At 43.6% G+C, this 21,924-nt stretch overlaps 2 protein-coding genes across 2 annotated transcripts; one reads left to right on the top strand and one right to left on the bottom strand.

The window, feature by feature from the left end:
- Positions 1-1,409: 1,409 nt before the first annotated feature.
- On the top strand, positions 1,410-4,569 carry CHRNB3 (cholinergic receptor, nicotinic, beta 3 (neuronal); the record flags this gene model as incomplete). Its single annotated transcript, XM_010294637.1, has 3 exons — positions 1,410-1,592; positions 1,824-2,706; positions 4,036-4,569. Coding segments are annotated over 3 exons (1,201 nt in total), but the record flags the coding sequence as incomplete, so codon positions are not given.
- Positions 4,570-9,823: 5,254 nt separating this feature from the next.
- CHRNA6 (cholinergic receptor, nicotinic, alpha 6 (neuronal)) lies at positions 9,824-19,716 on the bottom strand. The gene is made up of 6 exons (XM_010294635.1): positions 19,465-19,716; positions 17,004-17,143; positions 15,122-15,166; positions 13,899-14,008; positions 12,805-13,780; positions 9,824-9,948 (listed from the first exon to the last, which is right to left on the bottom strand). Exons 1-6 carry the CDS (start codon positions 19,541-19,543, stop codon positions 9,826-9,828), a joined length of 1,473 nt encoding a protein of 490 aa, XP_010292937.1. The 5' UTR covers positions 19,544-19,716; the 3' UTR covers positions 9,824-9,825.
- Between the last annotated feature and the right edge of the window lie 2,208 nt (positions 19,717-21,924).

Here is a 21,924-nt window from a genome sequence, read left to right as displayed (position 1 = left end):
GGTTCACACTACAAGTGGTCTGCTCTGTCCCTCCTACTGAGGCTAAGAGCAGCAATGACCCCTCCTCTCTTTCCACACCTGAACAGTTCCCATCCCTCCTTCAGCAGCAGGAACGTGGAGAGTTGGGCCTGATAGCTGACATCAGCCATTTGGGCAGCTCAGAGAGTAGGTTCATATCTCTTCTGGTGCAGGTAGTGGGGCCATTAATCCTGCCATGGTAACACTGGCAACTGCCTCTGTCACTTGTGCCTTGGGCCAGATTTTAGGAGGGGTCTACCAGCCACCTGCCCATGACCTTGGGCCCCATCCCTTCCCTGCACCAGAGGAAGACACTTGTTCTCACTGCCTGTGTTTAGGTCTCCACTGAGGCTCTGGATTGCCGTCACACTGTAAAGGACTGCAATAACAAGTGTCTGTATGTATAGCTGTGAAATCACATGGAACCAAAGAAGTAAGAGGGGAACAATATGGCGGGAGAAGCAAAGAGTATTGCTTTTCAGTTCATCCTTAAGTCACGGAGAAAAGTGCCCAGAGAAGGCTGAGACCCCACATCCCTGGGGAACTCTTAGTGCTGGAGCTTAATGGAAAGTGGTTCATCTTCTGCTTCTTGGTATTGACCACAGTCTACAGCTCTTGCTTCCTCTTGCTGCTATTCCTGTGGGCAAGTGAAAACCCACATCAATAATGAATGGGGATCAGAGAGCTGCTTTTCCATTCCATCTCTGTGGAAATCTCCAGGTTGCTAAAGCCACTTTGCTAGAATCTCCCCACCTGAAAAATACAAAGAGGAGAGAAAAATTATTCTGGAGTTCAGCATGATGAAAATGGAGAGGACTCCCCCTGCTTTTGCTTTTTATAGTGTTATCTCTTCAGGATTGTAACCAAATGCTTTACAATAGTGTCATATTACTTTTCCTGCAATAGTGCATCATCTTTTCTGATGAAAGAAAAATTATTTGGTTTTCAAGAGCAGTGTATAGATACTAGGTGTTGTATTCTGTTCACTGAAAAAAGCCAGGTCTCCACCAAAAAATAACTGAAGGCCACCTCTCTGTCACTTGGGTAGTAGTAGCCATGCCATCTGGCTCTTCTGTGGGGTCAGTGCTAGCCAAAACCACTGTGGGCTCATTCTCAGAGGAAGAAGAGGTGCCATAACCAAGCGAAGTGGCTCCTTCCTTCTGGACTACCCTCAGGTGGGCTGGGTAGGGTGGTGAGTGAAGTGAGAGACAGTGCTCTTTGGGAGTGCCTGCCTTGAGGTTGCCTGCAAAGGGTTGGGTTGATGGGGTTCACCTGTGGCCACAGGGGCAGTGCTTGTGGGAATTAACATCTCCCAGCCATACCTGCCTAGCACACTCTCTGCAGCTGAGTAGTCTTACACCAAGCTCTGCCCATTGTGCTGTTCGATGCAGTTCCTCTGGGAAAGGTGGTGGGAATGAGGTTGTTGTGTATGAGTGGGCAGAGGACTCTGCTGGCTTGTTACAGGAATGGATCGACCACAAGCTCTCCTGGAATCCAGAAGAATATGGTGGGATCACTGCCATCCGTGTCCCATCAGAGACCCTGTGGCTTCCTGACATTGTTCTGTTTGAAAAGTGAGTAGCATAGCTCCTTGGTCTGGGCTTAGGCCAGAGCCTGGGCACAGCATGTCAGCCACTGTGAAGCTTGTGTGTGCTGTCAGAAGGCTGCTTCTTTAGGCAGTATGAATGTTGACTTCTCTTGTGCTCCAGGTGATGGGTAGAAAGCAGAGTTGTGAGGGTATTGTGGGAATTGTGGGGAAAATGGAATCTTGAACTTGGTACTGTTTCTTTCTGTCCAACTCCCAGTGCTGATGGACGTTTTGAAGGATCCCTGATGACCAAAGTCATAGTGAAGTACAATGGAGTGGTGACCTGGACACCACCGGCCAGTTATAAGAGCTCCTGCACGATGGATGTGACCTTCTTCCCCTTTGACAGGCAGAACTGCTCCATGAAGTTTGGGTCGTGGACGTATGATGGCAGTATGGTGGACTTGATTTTAGTGGATGAAAATGTAGACAGGAAAGACTTCTTTGATAATGGGGAGTGGGAGATCTTAAATGCCAAAGGTATGAAAGGCAACAGGAAGGATGGGCTGTACTCCTACCCGTTTGTCACTTACTCCTTTGTGTTGAGACGCCTTCCGCTGTTTTACACTCTTTTCTTAATAATCCCTTGCCTGGAATTGTCATTTCTAACTGTCCTGGTGTTTTACCTCCCTTCAGATGAAGGAGAAAAGCTCTCATTGTCTACATCAGTTCTAGTCTCCCTCACTGTTTTCCTTTTAGTGATTGAGGAAATAATCCCTTCTTCTTCCAAAGTCATCCCTCTGATCGGTGAGTATCTGCTGTTCATCATGATTTTTGTGACCCTCTCTATCATCGTGACGGTGTTTGTTATCAACGTCCACCACCGCTCCTCAGCAACTTACCACCCCATGGCTCCCTGGGTTAAAAGGCTCTTCCTCCAGAAGTTGCCTCGGCTGCTCTGCATGAAGGGCCACGTAGATCGTTACTCCTTCCCAGACACTGAAGAAAAGGAAACTACCTTGAAATCAAAGTTCCTGGGGAAGCAGAAACATAAGCAAGCAAAAGATGGAGAGAAAATTGTCATTGCCTTTCTGGAAAAGGCAGCCGACTCCATTCGGTACATTTCCAGGCATGTTAAAAAGGAGCATTTCATCAGACAGGTAGGTGAAGGGAGGGCAAGGAGGGATCACAGTTTCCTTGACAGCAATGGCTTCCAAGCTCTTACCTTTTCTGCCTGCTTTTCCCTCTGCCTCTTCCTCCTGCTCTCATCTCAGACATGTCCTGGGAGCTTCCCTTGCTTGATAAAGAATATGGTTTCTGGGAAAACGCATTTCTTCAAGGAGAACTGTACTGTGCTGTTGAGAGTCCCCGCTCTGCACAGGTGCAAGAGGCCACAGCAGCCTCTCCTGGAGAAAGTCCTGTTTTGGGATTATTTGAGTAACTTTGTCCTGCTTCAGCTGGGGAGAGACATGAATCTGGAAAACCTCTGAATTGTCACATGCTCTGAAAGTGTATCTTTCACAACAGCTATAGGCAGGCTCTGCAGCAGTTGCTAGGTCTCAGTCCTGGCCTCCCAGCGGCTATACACAGTGTAGCTGCCCTGTTTTGAGTGGAGGTTTTCTGGATTTTCACCAATTTTCAGATTAGTCCCTAAATACCACCTTTCTCCTCCTCCCAACGATCCACCTGGCTGTTAAAGTGGCAAATTACTGTGTGCATAAGCAATGCATCTCATTGGGTCGGAGAGCAGGGCAATGCACCTAGCAACACAGGGAAAAGAGAAAAACTTCCACTAGCACCCTCCCAGCAAACGCCAAGGCTTTGTTCGAACTGTGCGGAGGAATTCAGCAGAAAGATGAACAGTAAATCAAACATAAAGTATGTGAGCATACAGTGTCCATGACTGAAGCCTTCTGTTTGAAGGTGAAATAATAATAATAATAAAAAAAAAAAGTCCCTTGAATTGCTTTTATAAATAGCTCTTTTGTGTGTGCAGGGTTGTGCTGGTACTCACAATGCAAAATCCCCCTCCTGAGTGCAGACAATCTGAGCCAGCAGAGCACTTAAGCAAACACAAGCAAATGGGACCACTCGTCCTGGAAGAAACATCTGCGTCAAAGTGCTTTGCTAGAGATAAGTCCTAGTACTTCAAGGGAAATGCAGTTCTGTGAAAAGAAACCCAGTTCATTATAAAGCCATCTTCAAGCTCGAGTCTGTAAACTTTCACATATGCACTTAGCTAAAGGCTTTTGTACAGGCTGAAAGAAGTCTGACTACCATGTGCGTAAAACTATGGAATCGTTTTGGTGTTTTCAGTGACCTGCAGCTATGGGAGCTGAAAAGGTGATCCACGTCAGTTTTAGGATACAGCACACCACAAAATTCTAATTTAAAACCCAGATTTTTGGAGCTGAAATATATATGTAGCTGTATCAATGAAGTACTGGGCTCATTACTGTTTCTGTTTGTTCTCCCTATCTCCTTCCCAGGTTGTCCAAGACTGGAAATTCGTAGCTCAAGTCCTGGATCGGATCTTCCTGTGGTTATTTCTGGTGGTATCAGTGACAGGTTCAGTTCTCATCTTTACCCCTGCATTACGGATGTGGCTGAACAGCACTTTGTAGAAAATGCTCCCACAGTAGCATACAACAAGTACAAAGCCAAGGGATGGTGACGCCTTCAAGCTTGGTCTCTGTCGTACAGGATAGGAAGCAACAGCAAGAACAAGGGAAGGTGATGGGTAGCAGCAGGCATTGACTAGTGCTTTCTATTTTCATACAACTCTACCAGTTACAGATTTGGCTGAGATCAGAGAAGGGCTTGGTGTGCAGCTGAGTCCTAAAGTGAACTGGGGTTGCACAGCTGGGTTATAAGTAATTGGGTATTTTACTATTAGCTTGGTTACATTACAATAAAAGCCAAGAGTACTAATTAAAATTGGAAAAAGTACTCCTGGAACAGTGATTATACTTAAAAGGCAGACTGGTCAATTAAAGTGCTGCTTGATAAAAGAAGTTATAGTAAGAACACAAATCAGTACTCAGTTACACTTCCAAGCAAAACCCACAAAGTCTGTACAGATCGCTTTGCACGTGCCAGACCTGGCCACGGCACAGCATGTGCATCAGAAAAAGTACAAATACCTTTCAGATGGGGTGTTCGAAACACTGACACTATGGCCTCACCTTGCTCAGGATCAGCTCAACAGTGGCAGAACTTGCCCCTCTTGCCCACCTGCTACCAGCCTTTATGGCATGCACACTTCGTCCCTCCTCTCGGCCCTCAGGAAGCTGCAAGGTGTTACCAACTTTTCAGTATTATTTGAAATTTTGCTTGCTGCTCTGTAATATACCAAAAGGCCGAACAAGTACCGATTTTTTTCCCCATGCTTTGCATTTAGAAACTATGATTCCTGCACCTGCTTGTTCACAACCCTAGAAGTGGAAGATCACCTGAAGCATATCACATGGAGAAAGGTAGCTGTGCTACTCCATAAGGCAACAGTGATCTTTCTAAATAGTTCTGTTGGAGGGAAGCTGCAGACATTGTTTTTGGCAAATGAAACTTGTGGTTGGTGCAGAAGTGGAGTTTCTCCTGAGTTGTGGGGAGGGCTGGCTACGGGGAAGATACATCTTTGGGTGCTGGCTTGTTCATATTTCCCAGGCAATTCAGAATTTCATTCCTTTGATTCATTTAAATGGGATCCTTCTGCATGACTAGAAATGGTTCTTAAAAGTGTAAATGACACCTGATAGAAAACACACAGATGAAGCTGTCACCAATTTTGCTGGGGCAGTGTTTTGCCAACATAGAGTCCTTTTAGAAAATCCCGTTCAGAACTTGCAGAGGTTTTCAAGGCTCACGAGGGATTTGCAATTTTCGACAACCTAAATGTGAATCTGGTGTTAAAGCTTTAGCTATCCTTGAAGCTTTCTCCCTAGGGATGGAGGTTAGGAGGTGTTAAAAATACACAGGGGTATTCTTGCGCTTGGATTATGTGTACACACCAGACCTCTGTGAGTTAATATCATCCCATCTTGTTGTGTCATTGCAGAAAGTTCTGTTCACTTGTGCAATCATTATTAATAAAGATGTATTTAGTAAGTGATTCCTGGCGTGAGAGTGCTCATATGCACCTTGTTGTTTTCTTGCCAACAAAGTCTAAATTGTAGCCCATTTAAAAAGCCTTGTCTCCAATCTGTTCAGAGAGGTTTTCACATTCTTGGGAAGTCCTCATAACTTTTTAGATCTGTGTGTGAGTTTGAGGAGGAAGCATTCAGATCTGGTTATTATATTGCAGGAACCTAGAACAGACCCATTTAGTTCAGCATATACAGACAGATGTCTTAACATAAGACACTGGTATAAAAATCTTACACATTGACTTTCTACCAGCTGCTCCTCTCTTCTTGCATTGTTTAAGTCAAGAAGCTCTTCTTTTCAGCATTTACAGACTCTTGAAAACAATGAGTGATACGTTTTCCCTCTGAGCACTGCTGCCAGGGCTGCCTGTTAGCCATGACAGATGACGAAGTCCTCTCCTGGGCAAGTGCTTCAGGTGCTCAGCTGGCAGATAGTCCTGTCCTCACTTTGTGACATGTTGGTTGCCTGCCTGCAGGCTACACATGCCTGTGTCTCATGTGGCTGTGTCTGATGCCAAGCTGCTGCTTCTGACTTATGCTGGTAACAGTCAGCAGGGCTCAGGTCTTGGAGTGGGAGATGTATGAACACTGCACAGGTATGGCTCTTGGCCTCTTGGTCTTCCTAGCGTTGCCTTTGGGGTTGCTACCTCTGCAGCCTCCCTGCTCTTTATTTCCTTGTGCTGACTGTTTCTGAGCTTCCCTGCCGCTGGCCCGCAAATGCATTCAACACGTCCCACAGCCTGGTAGGCCACTAAAAAACACAACTAGGGAGGACATTTGGGCAGACAGTCCTCTGATGGACTCTTCTGCTCCATGTGCTCTGCCTGTGGATGATAACATTGCAAAGTTCAAATCTTAAATAAAACCCAGAAACCTTCTGCCCTACTACTGCCTTAACATGTGCTGCCCTGATTTCTGGGCACTGGTTTGCCAGGGATGCACACTTGGCACTGCTTGGCAGGATCATGTGTATCATTCATTCACTAAGAGACAAATATGACAAACTCCTCTGGGCCTTTTAGTGGGGGGAAAATGGAAAGATGGTCTACCTTGGGAAGAGAACGTAATGAACTGGTTGAGCTGTCTGTTCTTTTAAAATTAATTCATAGATGCCATTACTCTCAAGGAAAGGAGATCTCTGGCTGCCAGTGCTACATTTATCACTGGGACATATAATCAGGGGCGTTGCTGATGTGGCTTTGGAGCTGATGGGGTGAGAACAGACACACCACTCCGTGTGCCCTGCAATGAACATGGATACTTCTTCTGTGGCTGTGCGCAGTGTGTGACCCAACTCGGTGTCTGGGATGGGACCTCCTCTGGGTGAAATTTTTCTTGGTATTTCAGTTAGAACGTCCCACCAACAAGAGTTGGGACAAGCAAAAATGTCACTTTTGTGGGGGTTCTTCAACACCTGCTCAGAGGTGGAACCCTATTGCGCTTTTTCCAAGGTGAGATGCTTATTGTGCCCATCAGCCCCGCTCTCCCTAATCACCCAACCAGTTTCACAAAGCTGACAGGAGTATGTGAGGCTCCCAGTCTTAAATGTGCCAGACGCAGCTGAAAATGCGGAAAAAAAAGAATTCGAAAGTTACTGGGTGGGGGGAAGGAATGGGAAAAGTACACTCGGAAAGAATCGGAACATGACTTTGTATCTTACTTCCTTAGGACACAAAGCTGATGAGCTGAACTGTCCAGGCCTTGTGTTTGAGGTCCAGAGGCAAGACAGAGAGATAAGTAGCAGTGTAAATGACAAAGACAGGGAGCTGGTGCTGGGGCACGAAGGCCTCCTAACTGGAGATGAGGAGCTGTACAGTTGTGAAAGCTTTGACAAAAAGCCAGGGATTTTGCTACAGTCAGCTTACTGGCTGTGGGGTAGCAGCTGACAGGCCTAAGACACCAATGCAGTGCACCTTGAGCCACAGTATTTTCATTGTTTCTATGGCCATAGACTGCAACAGCGGACTTCCTTATAGAAATGAATCTTTCGGGCTCAGAATGCAGCTCTCCTCTTCAAATTCCCATTCTTTCCCCTCCCCTGCTTTCTGATTAAAGAGCCAGCATAGCAAATGTCATTTAGTAGCATCTCTAAACAGCAGGGAGTTTAAAAAAAACGCAACAAATTCTTCAAGAAAGATATCCCAGGAGTGATCTTTAATTGACAGGCTGACAAAATAAACCATGCTTGTTCACACATCTGTCTGTCAGTCACTACATAATTACGCAACATTCAGGAAGATTACACAAAACATGGGGTTTTTTTAGAAAATCGTGACTTTACATATTTCAACTACTGGATTAAGTAAGTCAGTCAGTTATATTCTTGTCATTCCACTTTTATCTCTGACATTCAGTCCTATTCTCTTTATTATGGAGCATTAGAGAAGAGTAAAAGGCCAGTCAGGGACTTCAGAAACAGGGAGTCATACTTTCCAAGGATGGTGATGTTCAAAGCAGAGACTGACACACAGCAGACACTGATAACACTGCACTGACACTCTACAGTTAAATTTAGAGCCTCCTGTAGGAGAGAAGAACTTTTTACTCTTGAAACCATTGGCTTTAATTGGAATGGTGCCTTTTAGAGAAGAATCCTTTAGCACAAAACCAGAAGGAATCTAAACAGACAAGGGACCTGAGGGTAAACTGTCCACAAAGTACAGAAACCACAGCAGGTGCACATCTGCAAAGTGTTTCGGGATTAAGCACACTAGGCTTGGGAACCTGGATACATAGCAGCAACCTCAGCCCCACGGGAAGTGTCCCTACAGTTACAGCTTTGCACACACAGTGCTGATCCATGAGGAACCGGCAAATGGAAAATCGCTGCAGAGCTGTTTGGACCAAGGTGCCCAGCTTTGCATAGGATTTGTGAGAGCCAGCCTTTTCCTGCTGGGATGGGTGTAATCCAAGTCAGTCTTGGGTTTTTTAAAAACACAGGAAAACTCAGATCGATCCAATGCTGTCAAGCCAATTCTGTCTGTAATGAGTAGCTACGCAAGGAACAAACCTTTTCCTGTCGGGCTTATGCCCGAGCCTGAGCAAGGAAGAGTTTTCAGAGTGGACTGGGACCACTGTTAACCTGATGGAGAAATGTGGCTCGGAAATCCTGCTGGAGCTCACTGAGGTCTTGGTAATCAGTATCGGGAAGTAAAGGGGACTTTGATCACACTCGAAGTTAAGTGGCAGATGAACTAGTTTTTAAAGGTCTTAGAAGCATGTAGATTTCAAATGCCTTACGTGCTAACCACAGATAGTTCAGGTCTTTTCCGGTTTTCCATAGTGTATCCAGGTTATTTCTCTTCGGTGACTCTAGGATGCTTCAAATGATGTCAGCGAGGCCACATGCAGTGCAAAATATTAAGCAGGTTTGTCTTCAACTACAATTAAGTGCTTAAGACCTGTCTGACTTCAAGCATAACTGTAGATATGTGCTTTGTTGATCTGGGACCCTCATTGGTGTACATTCATTGCAGAAGATGGAATTGTAGATTTTAGATTGTATTGAAAAGGTTACAGGGCCAAGGAATTGGTTTGATTGTACTTTTATTTCGATTATTGGCTGCCCTGACACAAGAACACGATGAAGAGCATTGGTCCAGTCAGTAGGACTGTGGTACCTCATCTAAGTGCCATACCAAAGACCAGTTGTTATACAAGGGGAGAAATAAAGAGGAAACAGAAATTAACTCAAAGCTGAGGAAAAGTTATGATGGGGAGAGAAAAACAAAGCCAGGTAGAGTTATTTTTGGGCAATGCACTCAGAATTGCCTGAACTGTCCTATAGCCCCCTGCACTGAAGCCAAGGGAAAAGCTCAATAATTACAATCTGCTCCTGTGATCCTCAGCATGACTGTTACTGCAGATCTCACTGAAGGAAAGACAAGCAGGCACTCTAAAAATCCCAGGTGTTCTGCCATAGAAAGACCATATGCTCACTCCCATTTTCAGTCCTCTCCTCATTCTGCTTTGGCTTGTTTGTTGTTCCAAAGAACCCTTCCCTCTCCTTCTCCTGTCCTCTGTGGCTGGGTGCTGAGGAGCTGATGAGCAGAGGGGTTATGTAAGGGAGAAATATAGGGGACACTTCTGAACCAAAAAAGAAACAAGAACAAAAGTGCATAGCAACAGTGGACTGAGTTATGTATCTGCTATTAGTGGCTGCATAAAGAGCCCTGCAGTCCCAAACACACAAAGGATTATAAATACCCAGAGAAATACTCTGTCTATCACCATAGCTACATATTTCCAATCATCTTCCACCTGCAAGAGAAAAAAAAAAGGATAAACTACATGTAGTGTAACACGCAATTGCTAGTTGACATTATGTAGTAGAAATGTCCCTTGTGCTTTTGAATGTGAAGAACACGTATGCAGTCAATAATGCTGTTTGCCGTGCTCGTAGTGGCTGCAGTTTTCAAGTGCCTTTAGAGGGGGCTGCTTTTCTCATAGTATTTATCATTTTTGGCTGACAACATCCAACACTGTCCTAGACGGCTGAATTTTTCTGAATATTCCATGCTGTCAAGCTATGGCTGTGATGCTGACATTCAAATGGGACCCGGTCACGTGGTGAGTGCAGAGTCGGGTAGTGTAACAGCAGGCAGAATCACCATCGCTGCACATCACTAGACCCTGTCAAAAGATTTATCCTGACAGCCCACAGAAGAGACAGTTTGCTATTCTGGCCTGGTTTGCCACACTGTCACTCCAATCAAGTGCCACTGATTTCAGCAAACTGAACAGCAGGACACATGGACTATAGCAAAGCAAGGGCCCTGACTAAGCAAACCATGGTGTGATGTCCTAAGCAGACCAGAGTGGATTTCATATGTCTGAGTGATGCACCTTAGAACCACATTCAATGAAATTGCTGGCCTTTAAACTGTACCTACATACAAGGACCATTGCATGAGAAAAACATTCACTCCTATAAAACTAGTGGCTGGTTATGAGCTGTCTGCTGAGGGATCTTGCACTTGTTTTCCCAATTTCTTGATGTTTTCCTCCAAGAGGCTGTTGCTGTACTTCTTGTGAAAGAAAATGCAGCAAGAACTCCAGCTGCTGTAAATGTTACCACAATTTTTAAAGGGCTTTTATTTATACAGGACTAGCGCATGATCATCACCCACATGGCTAAGTATGTCTGGCTGAAGCAGAAGCAGCCTGCAGAATCATTTCCTCAGTGCTTGCCTGAGAACAAACCTCCTTTTTTTCCACAACGAGAGGATTTTTCCCCCAAAAAAATCCTGTTTCCCATCCCTATTATGTTTTGAAAGGTAAAACACAGAGCTGCTGACGAACACACCAGACTAAGAATACAATTTCACGTGGCAGGAGAGATTTGCAAAATGCAAATCAGCAAACTGGCAATGGGAGACTTAAACATGAGCTATATAATCAAGGTGGCATGTTATTCGGGAAGCTTCATGCAAAGCCTCTTCTTTTTTGAAGTGCATTGGAGAAATCAGCTGAATATGGTAAATCGATATAGTTTATGCAGCTGGTGTGACAGTGAGACCAGGGCTAAAATGTTGGCAAAACATCAAGGGCATAAGTACTAAGCAAGGCTCAGCTCAATGCCCACCCTTCTCTCTGCTGATGGATTTCTGTCTTTTCTTTGAGCTGGCATGTATTACCCGCTCATCCTACGACTTCAGTCACCAGGCCTTAACTGTAGCCCTTTATTCAGAAAGTTATGAACTTTGTTTTCAGGTGAAACTTCTTCTGTGGGACATAAAAAAGAAAAAAAAAAAGTAATTTTGGGGTTGCACAGAAGTTGCATGAATTTGTGCTGATTTCAACAAAATATTTGGATGGAAAAAGAATACCTTTCAGTATTTCCCTCACAAAGTATTTGTGTTTTTCAAAACAAATACAGCAGTATTTAATTTTGAAATGGATTTTGCCATCATAGAGCATCTAAAAAACTTCAAAACCAAAAGCAAACATTTCATGACAGATCAAAGATAAATGTTGCAATGGGTTCTAAACACTTTTAAAAAACATCTTGAAGTGTCAGAGAATTCCTATTCTTTGTGAGGTCTACGTGTGTGTGGATGTCAGATAATGGCATCTGGCAGCTGCTTTTAATTCCTTGTGTTAACACCTGAGGATGTGGCCCCAGAATTCTCTAAATTTCAGTGTGCATAATTTTCTATGACAGTAATCCCAGTTAGGACGAAAGGTTTATAACCTCACGCAAACAAATCCATTAATTCAAATGCCAAGTCTTATTTTTTTAAACCTTCTTCTCTCTCTTTTTTTAATCTGTGGTCTGTTTTTATTCAGCTGTCATCCACCAAAACTCAACTTTTATTTCAACATATGTTTGTCATGGCTGAAAATACTGTATTGCTGAAGCCACAATTAGTCAAATCACTGTAAAAAAATCAGAACACACCAGTCTGAAACAAAGTACAGACAAGAGCATTCTGAAAGGAATATCTTTGCCAGATTTATCACTGGCTGAGAATAGTTCTTCTCTAGATCAACTACTGAGCTGCTAGACAAGGCCTGTTCTTTAAAAAGCAGTTCCCAAATTTGTGTGTTCCATTACTAACACAGCAAAGCACCCTGCTTGGCAAATTGCACACTTAGTGTTGATATGTCACTGCTTACCAGGGCTGAGCAGTTGGTGAGCAGTGGAAGAGGGCTCCTTCTGAGGATCAACAGAAGTAGGGTTGGAAGAGACCTTGAAAGGTCCCATCTAGTCTATCCCCTGCCCCACGGCAGGATCAACTCTGCCTGAACCACTGCTGATCAAAGTTCATTCCTCATGGTTGCAACAGGCTGATGCTCCTCTTCTTTTCCTTTGAAGGCTGAGCCTCATGTCTAAAACTGTCTAATCTAAAACTGTCTTGCTGCTTAAAATTATCCACTGGGTATAGATGAAGAACGGGTGAGATTACTTTCTTGTTCCATCCCCAATGGATAATCATAACTCATCCCTTTCTGTAGGAAACTTTGATGCATTCACAGGTCTCAAAATTTTCTTCTCTAGACCCAACAACTCCAGTTCCTCTGGGCTGCCCTCCTAGATCATGTTTTCACTTGCTGTTTTCTTGTGGTGTGGTGGAAGTGTGGCCCCGTGCCCAGCTAGGTGGTTACCTCCCTTACCTCTTTAGTTTCATTTTGAGACCTCATGTTCTCTGCGATGAACTGAACGCTGCTAATGACATCCTTCACTTCTGGGGAGTACTCCATGTGCTCTGCCATCCATTTCAGTGACTGATGGCTCAGTCGTCGTCTTTTGATGGTAGTGAGTTCAGTTGCCTTATCACAGTGACTGCACCACTGCTCCTTGGGTAGTTTGGTATCCTTGTGTTTGCTGTGCTTTGACTTGCCTAATACTTTCTTGTTTTTTCTGGAGATGTTTTTTTTCTGCTGTTCTAATGGCCTCTGCATCAGCAGGACTTTGGGGAGCAGGCTAAGAAAGACGGTTTTTACCCATTTGGGCATTGTGTGTGTGGTTGGAGTCCTGTAATGTATATTCAGGACAAACACCGTGATGACAATTGACAGAGTCACAAATACCATTGTGAAGAGTAAATATTCACCTACGAGGGGAATTACTAAAGAGGTGGATGGGATTGTTTCTGTGATCACCAGTAAAAATACAGTCAAAGAAAGCAGCACAGAGATGCAAAGGGTCACTTTCTCACCACAGTCAGATGGCAAGTAAAAAACTAACACAGTCAGGAATGAGATAAAGAGACAGGGAATGATCAGATTTATGGTGTAAAACATTGGCAATCTTCGAATATAAAAAGAATATGTTATGTCTGTGTAGATCTCTTCACAGCAGTTATATTTGATGTCATGTTTGTAGCCAGAAGCATCAACTATTTCCCATTCACTATTTTCCCAAAAGTCATTCATATCTACTTTGGATCCAATGATCAGAAGATCAATTTTGGCTTTGTCATAGGTCCATGAGCCAAACTTCAGTGAACAGTTCTGATGATCAAATGGGAAAAAGGTAATATCCATAGGACAGGAGCTTTTAAAAATAGCTGGTGGGGTCCAGGTGATCATTCCATCATAGCGAAGCAGGGCTTTGGTCTTGCCTTCAACTTGAAAATCTCCCACAGCACTAGAAAGACAAATGAAGCAAAGAAAAGAAAATTACCATGAAAGTAAAATGTCTTTCACGGACGCTGCAAGAAGATACTTTTGATAGAAAGGGTAATATGGGAAATTGTTCATCATACTTATTATACAAGACAATATCTGGTTTCCAAATTTTATCTGCTGGTACCCGAACAAATTCAATGCCATCGTATTCTCTGGGATCCCATCGCAATTTGTAGTCACTCCAAATCTGAAAGAAGAACGGACAAGGATTTTAAGACCTTGTATTATCAGCAAATATCTACTTCTCAGATATTCCTGTAAAATGACAGGCTATGATAAAGACTGAAAGTGCCGCACGTGTAGAAGGGGACAATGGTCTGAAAGATGACAAGGCCATGACCTGGAGAAACATTGGACATACATGAATACTACTCACATTGATTTGCTAATCCCTCCTCTGTGAGTGGATGGGATGGCAATTGTTACCCATTGCTGACATGCTGAGATCTCTGCTCTGTCTTGCTGCATCAGTACAGACCCTTACCTGGGCAAGGTCACCTCCCCACTGCAGAGAGGAGCTACAGGCCTTGCTGCTGCTGTCGTGAGAGTGCACCCAGCAGGCTAAAGGAGGCCAGCATGAAAGGACCAGCATCCTCCCGAGAGAGGGGGCACCTGTGCTCACTAACAGGCAGTTGCTGCCAGGGGACAGGTAGTGCCTGGTTCCACAGAGGCAGCGAAGTACCAAGTCAGGGGCAGCGAGGGATGCCCAGCAGCTCTCTTGCATTACTGTCTAGTGCCCTATCATGGGGCCATGCTCCATGCTCTCGCAGCCTGCCCTGAAAGTCCTGGTCATAAGTACAGTACCTTTTACAGAAAGCTTTGTGTGGACCAGAGTCAGTGCCTGAAGGAGGCTTGTTTTGGTGGAATTTGGCTTGTTCTTCTCAGCTGTTTAGGTCCTCTAAGGTCTTTATGTATAAATGCTAAAATCAAGTACGTTCCTTTTGCTGATAAATGTTTTGGTTGGAATCTTCAATATGGAGATGACCTAGGACTGCACAGCTGCATATTTAATCACTTTTTAATGGGTACATTCAGCTAGATTTACCAGATAAACCAGTGATCATGAAGTTGGAGGAGAATATAGCACACAGGAAAGATGGGAGATGTACCTTCTTGGGAATAAGAATTAAAGAGATTACTTTTTCAAATGTAACCTTTGGTTAACATAGCTTCTCCTTATTCAAGTCTTTAAAATCCTTGTTACAAAACAAGCACTTATTCTATAGATGTAGCATACAAGGTAACACAGATTTCATCAGATCAACACAAAATGCACGAGAAATGCAACGCAGTCACTTACGTGTCTTAGCCACAAATTTGTTTCCATAATCTGATTGACTTCATCCTAGAAAGAAACACAGGCATGCACATCTTCACTCCATAAATCAGTTACAGTACCCTAAGATGGCCATGAATTTATTCTGATAAAAATGGAAACTAGAATTCCACACTGACTGATAACAGATTTTTTTTCTGGATATTTTCAGGAAGCTTACATATTGTGCACAGTCATGTGCAGCTCTACTGAAAAATTTTTAAAGCTCTGCTGAAAAAATATGCCCCACAAATATCAGACAGACAAAGAACTGCACTATTGTGCCTGGGGCCTGAGTACCTAGAGAACACAAAACTTAAAATTGCTCTGGCCAGTACCAGACGAATAAAATTCTGCTGGTGGCTATGTGTTTTGTTGGATTCAGTGTTTAAAAAACTCTGTTTACATAGTACAGTACTGGTCAAGATTCAAGGAAATGTACCTGTACCACAGTGTTCTCACATTTCTACGCAAACCTCTAGAACAGATGCACTAAACCAGCACTAAATTACTTCACTGTTGTACTGAGACCTTCTTTTTACAGTCAATTATTGTTGTTGTCCATCAGCAATGAATCAGGAAAGTGCTGCGAGAGACACAAAACCAAAAGACTGGATAGTGTTCTGGTGAGACATCAACCTAAAAGTATTTGGAAAGACATATATTTATGAATGCGTCTGACATTCATATTGAAAATATCTGCAAGAATATTGCTTTGAGTATTTCTTAGTTTTTAGGCATGTGGACTCAAAAAATTTAAGATGTTTACAAGCCAAAGGTAGAAAATGTAGGCAAATTTTCAACATTGCGTACTGAAGATTAAGCACAACGATAATTTTGAAAGGCCTGCAGGGTGCCTGTCTGTAGGTTAAACTATCTAAGTTTTTGTAAAAATCATGGCGCTTTCTTGAGAAAATCCAACTGATTTACTTATGATGTTCCTTTTTTTCTCCAAAGACAGCACTTAGAACGAGGGGCTGCAATGTGAGACAGAACTGCTGAAACCTGCCAAGCTACCTGTAACATGGAAACAAAATACTTTGACAAAGGAACTCCAAAAGCTGACAACTGCTTTCACCATGGGGACTTACAATGCCTTCATTTATGCTCTCAGACAACTTAGCTCCCTGGCTGCTGTTGAATGTTGCTCCTCACTGTTTGCCTGTCACTTCATTATGGATTCAACTAGGTACCTCAGAATCAAAACTCAGACTCTGTTCTGCAGTTATTTGCTTCACAGAGCAGACTTCATCAAGGGTTAAGATTAGGTTTTGCTTCTTCCACGGTCCCTCTGCACTGCCCAGCTTGTCTGCCACCTCAGACACCCTCACCCCTGTGCACCTCATAGGGTGCATAGAGTGCACCCCAGAACATACAACATTCATCGCCAGCTCCATGCTTTAAAACACCACTCTGCAGGCTGCACGTCTCTCATGTTATTTTTAAACAGACAGACTGAAAAAGCATGCAAAAAAAAAAGAAAAAAAAATTATCTCTCAGGACACACAGGCTACAGACTGTGGACACACAACCAGGTGTCTCTGGAGTGGGCTAGCCCTGTGGAGAGAAGACCTGAACATTTGGTACTGCTGCTCTGGGTGCCAGAGGCCACTGCCTGGAGCAGAGGGATTTGATGCTGCAGAGTAAGCAAATGAACCCGTATAGTTCGAATCGCTCGTTTGAGCAACTGGAGCAACTCGGCTGGCAGAAAGAACAGCAAAGGTCTCAGCATGGACACATATGCACACATGACAACGTCAGCTATGAATGCTGTAGGTGCAACCATCACAATTACATCTGCTGTTTTAGCAATTTGCGTGAGTTTGCAACCATCCCCAAACCCCAGCAGTAGTCTGTAGTGTCTTACCACATTTGTAAGCTGGGTAATGGCCACTTCAAAATAGACTGTGACAGGATCAGACACATTTTCCACTGGCCTGATGAACTGGTTGTACTGGGAGAAGAGTTTGTGAAATAACCGTTCCTCTGATTCACAGGCTTTGGCATCTGTGTTGGTAAAGATAAAGACCAGCTTTCTCAGAGGTAAGGAAGAGGGACAGATGTATGATGGCTAACATACTATGTCCATGCTATGTTTCTGGATCCTGTGCTTGCGACCATGTATGAGGACATGGGAGCACAGAGAGAAGAGGGCCGCCAGTATCCTGTCAGTTGAAAGCATTCTCCTGCAGGACCTTGCCCACTACTCCCTGTCTCCTCAAAGGTAATGGCCTGAACGGAAATGTCTCCTAAGCGGGGCCTAGCCTATGGACCTTCATTTGGCCCACTCTGATACCAGTAGAATAAGGTGGTGTGTAGAAAATGCATAGACATGGTGGATTTCATCTTTGGGAGTTTTTGTGGTAAAACTGAGAGTTTATGAAAAGCATAGCTACTTACTCAGAAATTAAAAGCTTGAGTCTGCAACTACGGGCTAAAACTCCATGTCAGGGACTCTGATCAGGTCATTATAATGATGCCTCTTAGTCTTAAAAACTATGACTACATGTTATCCTCATGTTTGCTACCTCAGCTCTCTGGATAGCAGAATTTTTGCTCTGAAGGAACCTCATTTATTAAATTCCATGAGAAAAAAGAAGTGGCAATATTAACATTTCTTATAGAATAGCATGCATCTTTGTAATACAGAGCCATTCTTTGGGAACAAGCAGATCATAGCTGTAACCCCCAAGACAGTGCAGGACAGAGCAGATGACTTAGCAGGACTAAGGTATATGCCAGGCTCTGAGCTGCCTCATTGCAGAGTCAAGAATTAATTAATGTGTTACATACAGCCCAAACTTGAAATAGTTGTTTTCACAGTGCTAAAGGCTACAGACTTTGATTTCAAAAGCAAAGATTAAATCATGTGGACTGTGGCGACATCAGCTCAGAAAAACACTTTTCTTGAATGACTTTTCTGTTTCAATGCACTACTATAATTCAGCACATAAATTCAAAATAATTTATATGGCAATGATTTAGAACTTACTCCTCATATTGAGCACAGCTGTGTTATCAAAGGTATATAATGATGCCAAAGATATTACTGATATAACTGAACAAAAATCAGTTTTCCAGATACATGGTCATAGGTTTTTGTGTTAGCCCCAGACTGTACTAGAACACTTCAGGACAGCAATCATGACAAGCCTGTATGACTGCAAAAATTTTAAACATAGGAGGGGTTTGTGTCAGGCAGCGTGGTCTCTGGCACAGCACAGGACATAAGTTTGCAGTTTACAAGGGCCTGTTGTTGCACAAATGTCCTACAGGGAGATGCTTAGTCTCAGCATATAGCCCTGTTTTTACGCTTAGGCCATCCTCTTCCCCTGTTTCTGCCTCTATTATGCTACAACATGCTCACATTCAGGGGATTATCACACTTAAAAGCTGAAATGTTGGTTACTGGTGACTTACATGTACAGAAAGAAACCTCTAGTAAAGCTTCCATGGCTTGATGTTTTGTTTCATTCTTTCGGCATCACTCAGAGAAGATACATGAATGTCTGCAAAGTTTGGGTGCTTGTATTGCACCATTCAAAAAGGAAATTGCAATTTACTTTTCAGATTTCCTCCTCATCATCCACCGGACTGTCAGTAGAAGTACCCTACTGTGGGAACATGAGTTTCTTACCAAAGTCTCCTGACTAAAGCTGGTAAGTCTAAAAACATGTTTCATTTGGAATTTTCATACTAGCTTCTTAACAGACACATGCTTTAAAATAAAGTAAGAGGAACAGACAAGTATTTAGGCAGGCCTTTCATTTTTATACTTCAGTTACAGATTCTGATCCCATTGGTGCTCCTTTAAGACTGCCTTATGCCTTGCTAACACAAGCACTGTAATTCATACTTGTCTTGGTCATCAGCAGAAGTGGGACTTTCAGAAAAGATGTAGGGACTTAAAATAACCTCAGTGAGACTTGTGCATAGAAATAATTCCAGCATACTTAATGGTAGACCACAAACAACAGTGAACAAAAATGTATTGGGTTCACACTTTTGAAGGTGTGAGTACTGAACGTGCACATCTTTAGCCTGCATTATTTAAACAATTGCAAAATTCAAGCACCAAACAAAATTAGTAGAACTCCTATTTCATTTTCATTCTTTGCTAGAAAACAGTTCCTCAATTAGTTATGAAACCAAAATCACATTTGTGAAAACTAGTACTGCTTTAGCTCTCTTAAAATACTGTTGAAATGTTAAGAGATTTCAGGTTAGAAATAGCTGGTAGAAGCTTTACATTGAATTAATTCCAGGAAAACAGAAGCAGAGACAGTGACTAGAAAATACTTTAGAGACTAGTATCAAAGAGAGCCTACCTTTAATCAAGGATGTGAACACGAATGCCCACACACAGAAAGCGGGGCAACACCAACAGAGCCACCTCTCCAGATGCATTGCTAGCAGCAGAATAGAGCTTCCTTTTGAAAAGAGAGGTTTGGGGAAAGAAACGGAAGGCAAGAAGACATACAAGCCCGCTGGACGGTAAGTAGGCGGTAGAAAGATGGATTTCAGTTTTGCATTAGCAGCAAACTCTGCAGCCTGCTGAGCAGAGCAAAGCCTTGCAGAGTTGCTTCCACTGTCACCAGGCGAGGAGAGCTTTCGCTGTGCAGAGAGGAGGGAGTCGGGCAGCATCCTATCAGGTGACTTTCCACATTTCCAGTCACCCACACCCTTGCCCCTGGGGGAATGTGTAAGAGTGCAGGAGAGAGAGGGAAGGCAAGACACACGGCGGCCAGCGTGGAGCAGGGGGAGGAATTCACTCAGCCCTCCACCCACGGGTTAAAGAACACTCATCCGAGAGGAGCTGCTTTCGCTATTTCCTGGCGCTCACCTGAGCGAGTTCGTCAGAATATGCAGGGATGAAACAACTCCAGTTTCTTGGCTGAGGACTAATTCTGCAGCCAGAGAAATGGATGCCTCGTGGTCTTAACACCTCTACCAGAAACCATCTGAACCTTGAAATAAGCACAGCATCATGTGATAGAATTGCTTGACAGTATTCTGAGTGAATAAATCTAAGGCAAGTAGATTTATTATTGCCATCTGACAGGAACAACTGAGTTCTTCCCTGACAGACAAGTCAACTCACAACATCAACTTTTCTATCACTTTTTTTTTTTGCGTGCAGTGATTCCCATGCCAGTATCCTGCTAGTGTGGAAAAGGAGCAGCAGAATAAAAGAAAAAACATCAGGCACTGTGATGGAAGTACCTAACAGGCCAAGCTCGCTGGGACAGAATATTGCTCTTAATCACAGAAGTTAAAAAACTCATCTTGTAGAGGTACATGCATGTTCACTCCTCAGGTGTTCAGTACGCATGTCCTTGCAACAGGAACGCCTGAAAAGAATCTGTAAGCAAAGGGTCTGAGAAACTGAGAGCCCTGTTTAACTGCAGATGAATGGAAGGAACCACAGGTTACTTGGTGCCATCCAGCCTCCCAGAAAGCAGCTCGGATGGGGAATCTGCTTTATGTGTGCTCAATCCAGCATGAACAAGTCTGAGTGACAGGATGAATGATTTGATCAAAACAGAAATGCTGCTGATTTCCAGGCAGTTACATCGTTGTGTAAGTGTGGGGACAAGACAAAAGCCATGAAGAGAAAAAGGATGCCCTTCATACTGGTAGAACACAGAGGCAATGCTGCAGTTCAGGATGAGAAAGCGATTTATCTTCCACAAAAGATGTTAAAATACAGGTAGAAGGGAAGAAAGAGACTTAGGAATGAGTTGCCTGCATAGAGAAGACATTTGAAGTGGACAAAGTTGCTCATGGCAATTTTTGAGGATTGGAAAGGCAGTCCTGGAGGATTACTAACAGTAACCTAACCCTAACTAACCCTAACCCTAACCTAGCAGAGGCCCTACTCCAGTGCTCACTGGAGTCAGGGAACCTTGAGTAGAGAGAGGAGAAAACAAAAAAATCAAACCACAAGAGTGTTTGGGGGACCGGGAATCATCTTGCACTCTCAAAAACAGCAGCAAATTAAGTGTAAGTGAAGTAGAGGCCACAAGGCACGCTATGATGCATCTCCAAGCTGAATTTAGATATAAATTCTCATTACAAATGATTTTAAGATGAACACGTGTGTTTTGGCATAATGACTTTTCTTGTAAATTTCCATTTTGCCAACATTTTCCAAGGGAAAAAAGTAAAAAACCATGAAAACCATTTTGCTTTGTGTCTGGTTTTCCCAAGTTGCAGTGTTTGTTAGAACGATATTAACAGTCCAGTCCATAACCTTGCAGTTCCCTCACCTAATCCAATGAAGCTCACACTTCCTCCTTCAATTTGCGCTGCCCGTGGTGCACTGTGGCTAATGGAATCATGCAGCCATGCGGCACCACAGGACGCCTGTGGCTGGCTGTAGTCATGGCATATGCGCTCCCCTTAAAGTCCAGTGCTTGTAGAAAGATGACATTTGGCGACAGAGTCAGATGCAATCTGAAAACACACCGACCCCACATTAAAATGTTCTGACATTTCCAAACTTCATGTTCTTCCAAAAAACTGACAGTCTAGGGAATGGAGTGTGAGAAGTTAACATACCTGCAAACACATATCTGGGTTAAACTGAAAGATCTTCAGTTATAAGTAATAAGTGCGTCTGTCCTCCGGAGAGGAGGAGAACAATGGCAGGGGGTCCCTACTGCCACACTGGAGGTAAAGAGCTGCTTTGTTGTGGGGAGGAGGGCACTGGGGCAGCAGGCTGAGTTAGGAGGCCGTAACAATCGTCTCGTGAGCAGATGGCAGGAGGGACTGTGCCACAGCTGCCC

This window comes from Phaethon lepturus, unplaced genomic scaffold, assembly GCF_000687285.1.
Source record: "Phaethon lepturus isolate BGI_N335 unplaced genomic scaffold, ASM68728v1 scaffold49339, whole genome shotgun sequence".
NCBI lineage: Eukaryota > Metazoa > Chordata > Aves > Phaethontiformes > Phaethontidae > Phaethon > Phaethon lepturus.
The sequence above is the reverse complement of the archived record's forward strand: the minus strand, read 5'-3'. Positions and strand labels throughout refer to the sequence as shown.

Bases quoted from the DNA above. Each gene is read 5' to 3' on its own strand.
- CHRNA6 (XM_010294635.1), bottom strand. From the start codon at position 19,543: ATGCATCTGGAGAGGTGGCTCTGTTGGTGTTGCCCCGCTTTCTGTGTG. The intron at 15,167-17,003 runs GTAAGACACTAC...GTTTCTTTCTAG, and splicing joins TTACCCAGCTTACAAATGTG to GATGAAGTCAATCAGATTAT. The intron at 14,009-15,121 runs GTAAGTGACTGC...TTCTTCTTTCAG, and splicing joins CAAATTTGTGGCTAAGACAC to ATTTGGAGTGACTACAAATT.